The sequence below is a fragment of the Oncorhynchus gorbuscha genome, linkage group LG03 (assembly GCF_021184085.1).
Source record: "Oncorhynchus gorbuscha isolate QuinsamMale2020 ecotype Even-year linkage group LG03, OgorEven_v1.0, whole genome shotgun sequence".
Lineage (NCBI taxonomy): Eukaryota > Metazoa > Chordata > Actinopteri > Salmoniformes > Salmonidae > Oncorhynchus > Oncorhynchus gorbuscha.
The window spans coordinates 89,400,964-89,415,791 of record NC_060175.1 but is presented as its reverse complement, the minus strand read 5'-3'; the positions used below and the strand labels follow the sequence as shown (position 1 = coordinate 89,415,791).

Sequence of the window (14,828 nt, the reverse complement as noted above, 5' to 3'; positions counted from 1 at the left end):
GAAGGAATACTGTTGAGGAAGGAATACTGTTGAGGATGGTATACTGTTGAGGAAGGTATACTGTTGAGGATGGTATACTGTTGAGGATGGTATACTGTTGAGGAAGGAATACTGTTGAGAATGGAATACTGTTGAGAATGGAATACTGTTGAGGACGGTATACTTTTCAGGATGGTATACTGTTCAGGATGTTATACTGTTGAGGATGGCATACTGTTGAGGATGGAATACTGTTGAGGAAGGAATACTGTTGAGAATGGAATACTGTTGAGAACGGAATACTGTTGAGGATGGCATACTGTTGAGGAAGGAATACTGTTGAGGAAGGAATACTGTTGAGAATGGAATACTGTTGAGAATGGAATACTGTTGAGGACGGTATACTTTTCAGGATGGTATACTGTTCAGGATGTTATACTGTTGAGGATGGTATACTGTTGAGGATGGAATACTGTTGAGGATGGAATACTGTTGAGGATGGAATACTGTTGAGGATGGTATACTGTTGAGGAAGGAATACTGTTGAGAATGGAATACTGTTGAGAATGGAATACTGTTGAGGACGGTATACTTTTCAGGATGGTATACTGTTCAGGATGTTATACTGTTGAGGATGGCATACTGTTGAGGATGGAATACTGTTGAGGAAGGAATACTGTTGAGAATGGAATACTGTTGAGGAAGGTATACTTTTCAGGATGGTATACTTTTCAGGATGGTATACTGTTGAGGAAGGAATACTGTTGAGAATGGAATACTGTTGAGGACGGTATACTTTTCAGGATGGTATACTGTTCAGGATGTTATACTGTTGAGGATGGCATACTGTTGAGGATGGTATACTGTTGAGAATGGAATACTGTTGAGGACGGTATACTTTTCAGGATGGTATACTGTTCAGGATGTTATACTGTTGAGGATGGTATACTGTTGAGGATGGAATACTGTTGAGGATGGAATACTGTTGAGGATGGTATACTGTTGAGGAAGGAATACTGTTGAGAATGGAATACTGTTGAGAATGGAATACTGTTGAGGACGGTATACTTTTCAGGATGGTATACTGTTCAGGATGTTATACTGTTGAGGATGGCATACTGTTGAGGATGGAATACTGTTGAGGAAGGAATACTGTTGAGAATGGAATACTGTTGAGGAAGGTATACTTTTCAGGATGGTATACTTTTCAGGATGGTATACTGTTGAGGAAGGAATACTGTTGAGAATGGAATACTGTTGAGGACGGTATACTTTTGAGAATGGAATACTCTTGAGAATGGTATACTGTTGAGGACGGTATACTGTTGAGGTTGGTATACTGTTAAGAATGGAATACTGTTGAGAACGGAATACTGTTGAGGATGGCATACTGTTGAGGAAGGAATACTGTTGAGGAAGGAATACTGTTGAGGATGGTATACTGTTGAGGAAGGTATACTGTTGAGGATGGTATACTGTTGAGGATGGTATACTGTTGAGGAAGGAATACTGTTGAGAATGGAATACTGTTGAGAATGGAATACTGTTGAGGACGGTATACTTTTCAGGATGGTATACTGTTCAGGATGTTATACTGTTGAGGATGGCATACTGTTGAGGATGGAATACTGTTGAGGAAGGAATACTGTTGAGAATGGAATACTGTTGAGAACGGAATACTGTTGAGGATGGCATACTGTTGAGGAAGGAATACTGTTGAGGAAGGAATACTGTTGAGAATGGAATACTGTTGAGAATGGAATACTGTTGAGGACGGTATACTTTTCAGGATGGTATACTGTTCAGGATGTTATACTGTTGAGGATGGTATACTGTTGAGGATGGAATACTGTTGAGGATGGAATACTGTTGAGGATGGAATACTGTTGAGGATGGTATACTGTTGAGGAAGGAATACTGTTGAGAATGGAATACTGTTGAGAATGGAATACTGTTGAGGACGGTATACTTTTCAGGATGGTATACTGTTCAGGATGTTATACTGTTGAGGATGGCATACTGTTGAGGATGGAATACTGTTGAGGAAGGAATACTGTTGAGAATGGAATACTGTTGAGGAAGGTATACTTTTCAGGATGGTATACTTTTCAGGATGGTATACTGTTGAGGAAGGAATACTGTTGAGAATGGAATACTGTTGAGGACGGTATACTTTTCAGGATGGTATACTGTTCAGGATGTTATACTGTTGAGGATGGCATACTGTTGAGGATGGTATACTGTTGAGAATGGAATACTGTTGAGGACGGTATACTTTTCAGGATGGTATACTGTTCAGGATGTTATACTGTTGAGGATGGTATACTGTTGAGGATGGAATACTGTTGAGGATGGAATACTGTTGAGGATGGTATACTGTTGAGGAAGGAATACTGTTGAGAATGGAATACTGTTGAGAATGGAATACTGTTGAGGACGGTATACTTTTCAGGATGGTATACTGTTCAGGATGTTATACTGTTGAGGATGGCATACTGTTGAGGATGGAATACTGTTGAGGAAGGAATACTGTTGAGAATGGAATACTGTTGAGGAAGGTATACTTTTCAGGATGGTATACTTTTCAGGATGGTATACTGTTGAGGAAGGAATACTGTTGAGAATGGAATACTGTTGAGGACGGTATACTTTTCAGGATGGTATACTGTTCAGGATGTTATACTGTTGAGGATGGCATACTGTTGAGGATGGTATACTGTTGAGAATGGAATACTGTTGAGGACGGTATACTTTTCAGGATGGTATACTGTTCAGGATGTTATACTGTTGAGGATGGCATAATGTTGAGGATGGTATACTGTTGAGGATGGAATACTTTTGAGAATGGAATACTGTTGAGAATGGAATACTGTTGAGAACGGAATACTGTTGAGAACGGAATACTGTTGAGGATGGTATACTGTTGAGAATGGAATATACTGTTCAGGATGGTATACTGTTCAGGAGGGTATACTGTTGAGGATGGAATACTGTTCAGAATGGTATACTGTTCAGGAGGGTATACTGTTCAGGAGGGTATACTGTTGAGAATGGAATACTCTTGAGAACGGAATACTGTTGAGGATGGTATACTGTTGAGAATGGAATATACTGTTCAGGATGGTATACTGTTCAGGAGGGTATACTGTTGAGGATGGAATACTGTTGAGGATGGAATACTGTTCAGAATGGTATACTGTTCAGGAGGGTATACTGTTCAGGAGGGTATACTGTTGAGAATGGAATACTCTTGAGAATGGTATATTGTTGAGGACGTTATTCTGTTGAGGATGGTATACTGTTCAGAATGGTATACTGTTCAGGATGGTATACTGTTCAGAATGGTATACTGTTCAGGAGGGTATACTGTTGAGGATGGTATACTGTTGAGGATGGTATACTGTTGAGGATGGTATACTGTTGAGGACGGTATACTGTTGAGGACAGTATACTGTTGAGGATGGAATACTGTATAATACTGTTGAGAATGGTATACTGTTGAGGATGGTATACTGTTGAGGATGGCATACTGTTGAGGATGGTATACTGTTGAGAATGGTATAATGTTGAGGATGGAATACTGTTGAGGGTGGTATACTGTTGAGAATGGTATAATGTTGAGGATGGAATACTGTTGAGGAAGTAATACTGTTGAGAATGGTATACTGTTGAGGATGGAATACTGTTGAGGATGGAATACTCTTGAGAATGGAATACTGTTGAGGATGGAATACTGCTGAGGATGGAATACTGCTGAGGATGGAATACTGCTGAGGAGGGTATACTGCTGAGGATGGAATACTGCTGAGGAGGGTATACTGTTGAGGATGGAATACTGTTGAGGATGGTATACTGTTGAGGATGGAATACTGTTGAGGATGGAATACTGCTGAGGAGGGTATACTGTTGAGGATGGAATACTGTTGAGGATGGTATACTGTTGAGAATGGTATACTGTTGAGGATGGAATACTGTTGAGGATGGAATACTGTTGAGGATGGTATACTGTTGAGGATGGAATACTGCTGAGGATGGAATACTGTTGAGGATGGTATACTGTTGAGGATGGAATACTGCTGAGGAGGGTATACTGTTGAGGATGGAATACTGTTGAGGATGGTATACTGTTGAGGATGGAATACTGTTGAGGATGGAATACTGTTGAGGATGGTATACTGTTGAGGATGGAATACTGCTGAGGATGGAATACTGCTGAGGAGGGTATACTGTTGAGGATGGAATACTGCTGAGGATGGAATACTGCTGAGGAGGGTATACTGCTGAGGATGGAATACTGCTGAGGAGGGTATACTGTTGAGGATGGAATACTGTTGAGGATGGTATACTGTTGAGGATGGAATACTGTTGAGGATGGAATACTGCTGAGGAGGGTATACTGTTGAGGATGGAATACTGTTGAGGATGGAATACTGTTGAGGATGGTATACTGTTGAGAATGGTATACTGTTAAGGATGGTATACTGTTGAGAATGGAATACTGTTGAGGATGGAATACTGTTGAGGATGGAATACTGTTGAGGATGGAATACTGTTGAGGATGGTATACTGTTGAGGATGGTATACTGTTGAGAATGATATACTGTTGAGGATGGAATACTGTTGAGGATGGAATACTGTTGAGGATGGTATACTGTTGAGGATGGAATACTGTTGAGGATGGAATATTGTTGAGGATGGTATACTGTTGAGGATGGTATACTGTTGAGAATGATATACTGTTGAGAATGGTATAATGTTGAGGGTGGAATACTGTTGAGGGTGGTATAATGTTGAGGAGGGAATACTGTTGAGGATGGAATACTGTTGAGGATGGAATACTGTTGAGAATGGAATACTGTTGAGGATGGTATACTGTTGAGGATGGTATACTGTTGAGGATGGAATACTCTTGAGAATGGAATACTGTTGAGGATGGAATACTGTTCAGGATGGTATACTGTTGAGGATGGAATACTGTTGAGGATGGTATACTGTTGAGGATGGAATACTGTTGAGAATGGAATACTGTTGAGGATGGTATACTGTTGAGGATGGAATACTGTTGAGGAGGGTATACTGTTGAGAATGGTATACTGTTGAGGATGGTATACTGTTGAGGATGGAATACTGTTGAGGAGGGTATACTGTTGAGAATGGAATACTGTTGAGGATGGTATACTGTTGAGGATGTAATACTGTTGAGGATGGTATACTGTTGAGGATGGAATACTGTTGAGGAGGGTATACTGTTGAGAATGGTATACTGTTGAGGATGGTATACTGTTGAGAATGGAATACTGTTGAGGAGGGTATACTGTTGAGGATGGAATACTGTTGAGGATGGAATACTGTTGAGGAGGGTATACTGTTGAGGATGGAATACTGTTGAGGAAGGTATACTGTTGAGGATGGAATACTGTTGAGGATGGAATACTGTTGAGGATGGTACACTGTTGAGGATGGAATACTGTTGAGTATGGTATACTGTTGAGGATGGAATACTGTTGAGGATGGAATACTGTTGAGGAGGGTATACTGTTGAGGAAGGTATACTGTTGAGGAAGGTATACTGTTGAGGATGGAATACTGTTGAGGATGGAATACTGTTGAGGATGGTATACTGTTGAGGATGGAATACTGTTGAGGATGGTATACTGTTGAGGATGGAATACTGTTGAGGATGGAATACTGTTGAGGATGGAATACTGTTGAGGATGGTATACTGTTGAGGATGTAATACTGTTGAGGATGGTATACTGTTGAGGATGGAATACTGTTGAGGAGGGTATACTGTTGAGAATGGAATACTGTTGAGGATGGTATACTGTTGAGGATGTAATACTGTTGAGGATGGTATACTGTTGAGGATGGAATACTGTTGAGGAGGGTATACTGTTGAGAATGGTATACTGTTGAGGATGGTATACTGTTGAGAATGGAATACTGTTGAGGAGGGTATACTGTTGAGAATGGAATACTGTTGAGGATGGAATATTGTTGAGGATGGTATACTGTTGAGAATGGAATACTGTTGAGTAGGGTATACTGTTGAGAATGGTATACTGTTGAGGGTGGAATACTGTTGAGGAGGGTATACTGTTGAGGATGGAATACTGTTGAGGATGGAATACTGTTGAGGAGGGTATACTGTTGAGGAAGGTATACTGTTGAGGAAGGTATACTGTTGAGGATGGAATACTGTTGAGGATGGAATACTGTTGAGGATGAAATACTGTTGAGGATGGAATACTGTTCAGGATGGTATACTGTTGAGGATGGAATACTGTTCAGGATGGTATACTTTTCAGGATGGTATATTGTATAATACTGTTGAGGACGGTATACTGTATAATACTGTTGAGGACGGTATACTGTTGAGGACAGTATACTGTTGAGAATGGAATACTGTATAATACTGTTGATAATTGTATACTGTTGAGAATGGAATACTGTATAATACTGTTGAGGACGGCATACTGTTGAGGACAGTATACTGTTGAGGATGGAATACTGTATAATACTGTTGAGGACGGTATACTGTTGAGGACAGTATACTGTATAATACTGTTGAGGACGGTATACTGTTGAGAATGGAATACTGTATAATACTGTTGAGGACGGTATACTGTTGAGGATGGAATACTGTATAATACTGTTGAAGACGATATACTGTTGAGGATGGAATACTGTATAATACTGTTGAGGACGTTATACTGTTGAGAATGGAATACTGTATAATACTGTTGATAATTGTATACTGTTGAGAATGGAATACTGTATAATACTGTTGAGGACGGCATACTGTTGAGGACAGTATACTGTTGAGGATGGAATACTGTATAATACTGTTGAGGACGGTATACTGTTGAGGACAGTATACTGTATAATACTGTTGAGGACGGTATACTGTTGAGAATGGAATACTGTATAATACTGTTGAGGACGGTATACTGTTGAGGATGGAATACTGTATAATACTGTTGAAGACGATATACTGTTGAGGATGGAATACTGTATAATACTGTTGAGGATGTTATACTGTTGAGAATGGAATACTGTATAATACTTTTGAGGACGGTATACTGTTGAGGATGGTATACTGTTGAGAATGGTATACTGTTGAGGACGGTATACTGTTGAGGATGGAATAATGTTCAGGACGGAATACTGAATAATACTGTTGTGGACGGTATACTGTTGAGGAAGTAAACCGTTGAGCATGGTATACTGTTGAGATTGGAATACTCTTGAGGATGGTATACTGTTGAGGATGGAATACTCTTGAGGATGGAATACTGTTGAGGATGGAATACTGTTGAGAATGGAATAATGTTGAGGATAGTATACTGTTGAGAATGGAATACTGTTGAGGACGGTATACTGTTGAGGATCGAATACTGTATAATACTGTTGAGGACAGTATACTGTTGAGAATGGAATACTGTATAATACTGTTGAGGACGGTATACTGTTGAGAATGGAATACTGTATAATACTGTTGAGGACGATATACTGTTGAGGATGGAATACTGTATAATACTGTTGAGGACGGTATACTGTTGAGAATGGAATACTGTATAATACTGTTGAGGACTGTATACTGTTGAGGATGGTATACTGTTGAGGACGGTATACTGTTGAGGATGGTATACTGTTGAGGACGGTATACTGTTGAGAATGGAATACTGTATAATACTGTTGAGGACTGTATACTGTTGAGGATGGTATACTGTTGAGGACGGTATACTGTATAATACTGTTGAGGACTGTATACTGTTGTGGATGGTATACTGTTGAGGACGGTATACTGTTGAGAATGGAATACTGTATAATACTGTTGAGGACTGTATACTGTTGAGGATGGTAATACTGTTGAGGACGGTATACTGTTGAGGATGGTATACTGTTGCGGACGGTATACTGTATAATACTGTTGAGGATGGTATACTGTTGAGGACGGTATACTGTATAATACTGTTGAGGACGGTATACTGTATAATACTGTTGAGGATGGTATACTGTATAATACTGTTGAGGATGGTATACTGTTGAGGACGGTATACTGTATAATACTGTGTGCCTCACTGGCCACTGAACCAAACTTAGTTTAGATATTTTAAGTTGGTAATTTGATATACATGGTTGGTTTTGTTATTGATAAATTAGTTGAGAGAAGTTTGTGTGTGTGTGTGTGTGTGTGTGTGTGTGTGTGTGTGTGTGTGTGTGTGTGTGTGTGTGTGTGTGTGTGTGTGTGTGTGTGTGTGTGTGTGTGTGTGTGTGTGTGTGTGTGTGTGTGTGTGTGTGTGTGTGTGTGTGTGTGGAAGAGAGGGAGGGAGGAGGGATGATGTTTCTGTTTTGGCCCAGTTGGTCATGTCTCCAAGCGACTGACAACAACCTATGGGGGTTCTCATTCAATCCCAGCCCTGATAATTGTCCAACCAGGCTCCGTTCTCACTTCCCATTGGTGTAAAGTAGCATTCACAGTGAATAATTTGCTGTGGTTTTCTAGGTCTGGGGTTGGGCATGGGACCAGACGGGACGCCCTGTGGCTCACCGCTGTGACTGCTACCAGTGTGTGTGTCTGTGGGACTATTATACCCTGGCTCCAGGCTCAGTCTGGCAATCCTCATTATTATACTTGATGGTTAAAACAAACACATCTCTTCATGTCTCCCATCGGCCTTCTCTACTCTCCCCCCACCCTTCATGCCTCAATCCCCTTCTGTTCCTGTTTCTCTCCATCCCTACATCCCCTTCTGTTCCTGTTTCTCTCCATCCTTCTATCCCCTTCTGTTCCTGTTTCTCTCCATCCCTCTATCCCCTTCTGTTCCTGTTTCTCTCCATCCCTCTATCCCCTTCTGTTCCTGTTTCTCTCCATCCCTCTATCCCCTTCTTTTCGTGTTTCTCTCCATCCCTCTATCCCCTTCTGTTCCTGTTTCTCTCCATCCCTCTATTCCCTTCTGTTCCTGTTTTTCTCCATCCCTCTATCCCCTTCTGTTCCTGTTCCTCTCCATCCCTCTATCCCCTTTTGTTCCTGTTTCTCTCCATCCCTCTATCCCATTCTGTTCCTCTCCATCCCTCTATCCCCTTCTGTTCCTGTTTCTCTCCATCCCTCTATCCCCTTCTGTTCCTGTTTCTCTTCATCCCTCTATCCCCTTCTGTTCCTGTTCCTCTCCATCCCTCTATCCCCTTTTGTTCCTGTTTCTCTCCATCCCTCTATCCCCTTCTGTTCCTCTCCATCCCTCTATCCCCTTCTGTTCCTGTTTCTCTCCATCCCTCTATCCCCTTCTGTTCCTGTTTCTCTCCATCCCTCTATTCCCCTTTGTTCCTGTTTCTCTCCATCCCTCTATCCCCTTCTGTTCCTGTTCCTCTCCATCCCTCTATCCCCGTTTGTTCCTGTTTCTCTCCATCCCTCTATCCCCTTCTGTTCCTGTTTCTCTCCATCCCTCTATTCCCTTTTGTTCCTGTTTCTCTCCATCCCTCTATCCCCTTCTGTTCCTGTTCCTCTCCATCCCTCTATCCCCTTTTGTTCCTGTTTCTCTCCATCCCTCTATCCCCTTCTGTTCCTCTCCATCCCTCTATCCCCTTCTGTTCCTGTTTCTCTCCACCCCTCTATCCCCTTCTGTTCCTGTTTCTCTCCATCCCTCTATCCACTTCTGTTCCTGTTTCTCTCCATCCCTCTATCCCCTTCTGTTCCTGTTTCTCTTCATCCCTCTATTCCCTTCTGTTCCTGTTTCTCTGCATCCCTCTATCCCCTTCTGTTCCTGTTTCTCTGCATCCCTCTATCCCCTTCTGTTCCTGTTTCTCTCCATCCCTCTATCCCCTTCTGTTCCTCTCCATCCCTCTATCCCCTTCTGTTCCTGTTTCTCTCCATCCCTCTATCCCCTTCTGTTCCTGTTTCTCTGCATCCCTCTATCCCCTTCTGTTCCTGTTTCTCTGCATCCCTCTATCCCCTTTTGTTCCTGTTTCTCTCCATCCCTCTATCCCCTTCTGTTCCTGTTCCTCTCCATCCCTCTATCCACTTCTGTTCCTGTTTCTCTCCATCCCTCTATCCCCTTCTGTTCCTGTTTCTCTGCATCCCTCTATCCCCTTCTGTTCCTGTTTCTCTCCATCCCTCTATCCCCTTCTGTTCCTGTTTCTCTCCATCCCTCTATCCCCTTCTGTTCCTGTTCCTCTCCATCCCTCTATCCCCTTCTGTTCCTGTTTCTCTCCATCCCTCTATCCCCTTTTGTTCCTGTTTCTCTCCATCCCTCTATCCCCTTCTGTTCCTGTTCCTCTCCATCCCTCTATCCACTTCTGTTCCTGTTTCTCTCCATCCCTCTATCCCCTTCTGTTCCTGTTTCTCTGCATCCCTCTATCCCCTTCTGTTCCTGTTTCTCTCCATCCCTCTATCCCCTTCTGTTCCTGTTTCTCTGCATCCCTCTATCCCCTTCTGTTCCTGTTTCTCTCCATCCCTCTATCCCCTTCTGTTCCTGTTTCCTCTCATTGTGGGTCTGGACAAAAGAGTCTGCTAAAATGTCTACAAGCTAATCCAAAAGTCTAATGTTTATATCAGGTCTGCTCCCATAGGCTTACACAGTGAACACTTTAATCTCAAACCCCTCCCTTCCTCTTCCCATGTTAATCTATTATGTAACAGGTGTTTGTTTGAAATGGTCCAATAGAGGGAGGAGCTAAGGTGGTACAGTACTTATCATAGAGATGTATAATGCTCAATGTCGTTCAATGGTCCTCACCATATCTGCTGATGGAGGTCCTGGAGATGCTGGCTGACGGCGGGATGTTGTAGGAAGAGGTCTGTTTGGGCACCAGAGCCACCACACAGCGGTCAGACACCTGCAACAACACAACAGAGAACATTTTGATAAGATAACATGTTGAATCACCAATCTACAGGTGTACTGCTCGCAGATAACATGTTGAATCACCAATCTACAGGTGTACTGCTCACAGATAACGTGTTGAATCACCAATCTACAGGTGTACTGCTCACAGATAACATGTTGAATCACCAATCTACAGGTGTACTGCTCACAGATAACATGTTGAATCACCAATCTACAGGTGTACTGCTCACAGATAACGTGTTGAATCACCAATCTACAGGTGTACTGCTCACAGATAACGTGTTGAATCACCAATCTACAGGTGTACTGCTCACAGATAACGTGTTGAATCACCAATCTACAGGTGTACTGCGTTGAATCACCAATCTACAGGTGTACTGCTCACAGATAACATGTTGAATCACCAATCTACAGGTGTACTGCTCACAGATAACATGTTGAATCGTATGCAGTACACATTGATCTGCAATCCTGATTTGTCAAAGATATACAAACACATCCTCACATGACACATCATTTCCTCCCTCACTACCTCTATCCCTCCGTCCCTGTACTCTGTCACGTTCTCTCCATTCAGCTCCTTTCTCTACTCTCTCTAAAGCCCTGTGGGATTTCTCTGAAGACCATCTCTGTAAGAAACGACTCAAACGCCTCCGTGATGACTGTGCTTGAGATCATCCTCATTGTTATTCCCATCACTCCCCAGCCATTAGGGAAATAAGGAAGGGAGGGATGGAAGGGGGGAGCGGGTAGAAAGACGAGTGAGGGCTTCCCACTGGCACGTCTAGCGAACAACCGCCTCCGCCTCATTGTCCTCACAGCAGTGGTGGCGGCGCTCCCTCCATGCAGCTCAGAGAGAGAGAGAGAAAGAGAGCGAAATAAAGCCATAATAGTGACAGGGAAAGAGAGAGACTAAAAGTGGGGGGATTGTAAAAAAAGACAGAGAGATTGAGACGAACGTGAGGTATGGGAGGGTACAGGAGGAATATGGGAGGATGATGAGAGGTATGGGAGGGTGACAGGAGGAATATGGGAGGGTGATGAGAGGAAGATGGGAGGATGATGAGAGGTACGGGGGGATGATGTGAGGTATGGAGGAAGGCGGGAGGAGGGTGTGAGGTATGGGAGAATGATGTCAGGTATGGGAGGAGGATGTGAGTTATGGGAGGAGGTGGTAGAGTTATGGGAGGGGTGGTGAGTTATAATGAGGATAATGGGAATTATGGGAGGATGATGTGAGAATAATGTGAGGTATGGGAGGATAATGGAAGGTATGGGAGAAGAATGTAAGGCATGGGAGGATGATGTGAGGTATGGGAGAAGAATGTAAGGCATTGGAGGATGATGTGAGGTATGGGAGGATAATGTGAGGTATGGGAGAAGAATGTAAGGCATGGGAGGATGATGTGAGGTATGGGAGGATAATGTGAGGTATGGGAGTAGAATTTGAGGTATGGGAGGATGATGTGAGGTATGGGAGGATTTGAGGTATGGGAGGAATGCATGGGAGGATGATGTGAGGTATGGGAGGATAATGTGAGGTATGGGAGTAGAATTTGAGGTATGGGAGGATGATGTGAGGTATGGGAGGATAATGTGAGGTATGGGAGAAAAATGTAAGGCATGGGAGGATGATCTGAGGTATGGGAGGATAATGTGATATATGGTAGGATAATGTGGGATATGGTAGAATGATGTGAGAAATGGTAGGGTGATGTAAGATATGGTAGGATGATGTGAGATATGGTAGGATGATATAGGAGGATGATGGGTCTGCTCTACTCCAGAAGAGAATCATTTCAACCTGGGCTCTCTTACTACCTCAGTGTTTTGTCTTGGAAGAGGCACCACTGTCTCTGTGTTCAGTCTCACCAAGTAACGGCCATAAAAGTTAGTGTTCTAAACAAAGCAACTTTCATTTGCTGTACATTTCCTCTACAGTGCACTGCTAATCATAGTTGTGAAGGTGTGTTTGTGTGCACTCTTTCAAACTGAATGGACCAAGAATGCCACATAAATACACCATTGTTCCTATCTGAAGCCTTCTCTGGCATTTGTAGCCAGTCCAGTGGATGGATTTGAGTTTGAGAGAAGTGGGAGAACAAGAAGGACAAACATCCAACGGGGTGAAAGCACCAAGCAGCCACAGGCTCAAAGAAAACCTTAGATTCTATTTAAAGAAAGAAAAATATGTATTTTCATGTCATAATAGGAGGAGAGAAATAAGCTCCTTTCCTCTGACCCCTCCTGACTTTTAGCCTCTACAATTCTTTGGCTGGGTCGCCTCCACTCTGTCCTTCTCTCTACTCTTCTCCTCTTCTTTCCTCCCCTTCTCCTCTCCTCCCATTACTCAACTGCTAATAAAGTGGCCCCACGATGCACCTATAGGGGTGTCTCTCCCCTCCTCTATTTTCCCCCTCTCTCTATTCATCTCTCTTCTCCACCCCCCTCCCTGACTAATCTCTACTCGGCCATTAGTTGGGGTCACAGCCAGGGTTGGGGTAGAGGCCACAGCTGGCTACAGCTCCAGCAGACAGGGTCCACTCTAATAGCCACACTGGAGAGACACTTGAAAGGACAGAGGCTTAAGGATGATTCTTCTCAGAAATTGATGCCACACCGTCTGCCCTCTTAGCGGGAAATTAAAAATGCTCTTTGGAAACCTCTTTCCGCCAGCTCTGGATTGTGAAGAACTCACTCTTCTTCCTCTCAACCCTAATCTATCCTCTCCCCCTCTCCATCCTAACCTTCTCCATTTTGTCTAAAGCCTCTGGTCTCTCTCACTCCTACAAGCTCTGACAGTAGTGACACCTTGGAAGGCCCCATTACCGTTTCTTCCCACGCTCTCTCTTTCTGGCAGGGATTGGACATTGACTCTCTACCTCCCTCTCTCTGCCCTCCATCCTTCAGGGCTAATCCACAGTGTGAGGCAGAGAAGGGGGTGAGGTGAGCATGATAGTGCCCTGCAGGTGTGATAAGGGGCCAGTACTACACAGTGATAAGACCTCCATCAAACAGCCCCCCCCCCCCACCTCTATCTCTCATCTCCTGATCCCCAGGCCACCTGATCCCTTGGAAGCCCAGTTTAGGATGACTATCTACCACAGATTGTACTGGGCTGTAGCTTGGTCACACAAACCTACCTAACTGATAGGTCTTTAATATAGACGTAAGATTATTAAGATTAAATAGTTATTAGTATATTACGTGAAACTCAAATGATCTAAACAGTGTTTTTATCAAACAAAATAGTCTCTCAGAGCATACTACGAAAGAGACACATTGTGTGTTGAGGGTCCAGTCCCACTGTGTTAATTTCTACTGAAAATGTCACTCAACCTGCTGCAATACCAGACGCCAGTCATTAGACCCAATACCAACTGTCTTGGCTCAAAGGAATCTGTGGAAATGAGAGGAACACTCTCTTCACTATGCTTGCCAAAATGTCGATCTAGATTTCTTTTTCTGTTGGAACATATTTTAAAACTCAAAGTCTGCCTGTGGGGCATTGTTTGTTCAGATGATAACAAGGGATGAGCCGCCACAGAGAATCAGATTGACGGAAAGATATATAAAAATTGTAGGAAATCATCATATATCCAACTATCTGTTGTGTCTGTCTGGGTTTGTCTAAAATATCCCCAAACGTCCCAGTGCAGGTTATCTGTCGTGGAAGTGTGAAACTGGAGCTCCTGGTGAAGTCATGTCGGTTCCTCCACAACACAACATCAGTAGGACAACACAAGGTCAGAATGGAGGCACAGTGACAGGGCTCCAATAATGTCATGTTTTGTCTTAGATTGTCTTGTCATTTTGCTTTTTCCTCTGTTCATTTTCCCCCTGCTGGTCTTTTTAGGTTCGTTCCCCTTTTTCTCTCTCCCTTCCTCTCTCTCTTCTCTCTATCGTTCCGTTCCTGCTCCCAGCTGTTCCTATTCCCCTAATCAATCATTTAGTCTTCCCACACCTGTTCCTTATTCTTTTCCCTGATTAGAGTCCCTATTT

General features: G+C 43.0%; 1 protein-coding gene across 1 annotated transcript in view; it reads right to left on the bottom strand.

Moving 5' to 3' along the window:
* The window catches only part of LOC124032168 (plexin-A2-like), a 582,788-nt gene that overhangs the window by 17,442 nt on the left and 550,518 nt on the right, over nt 1-14,828 (bottom strand). Inside the window, exon 27 of the mRNA XM_046344331.1 lies at nt 10,716-10,815. Coding sequence (XP_046200287.1) covers nt 10,716-10,815 — 100 coding nt within the window. The remainder of the gene's footprint in view (nt 1-10,715; nt 10,816-14,828) is intronic.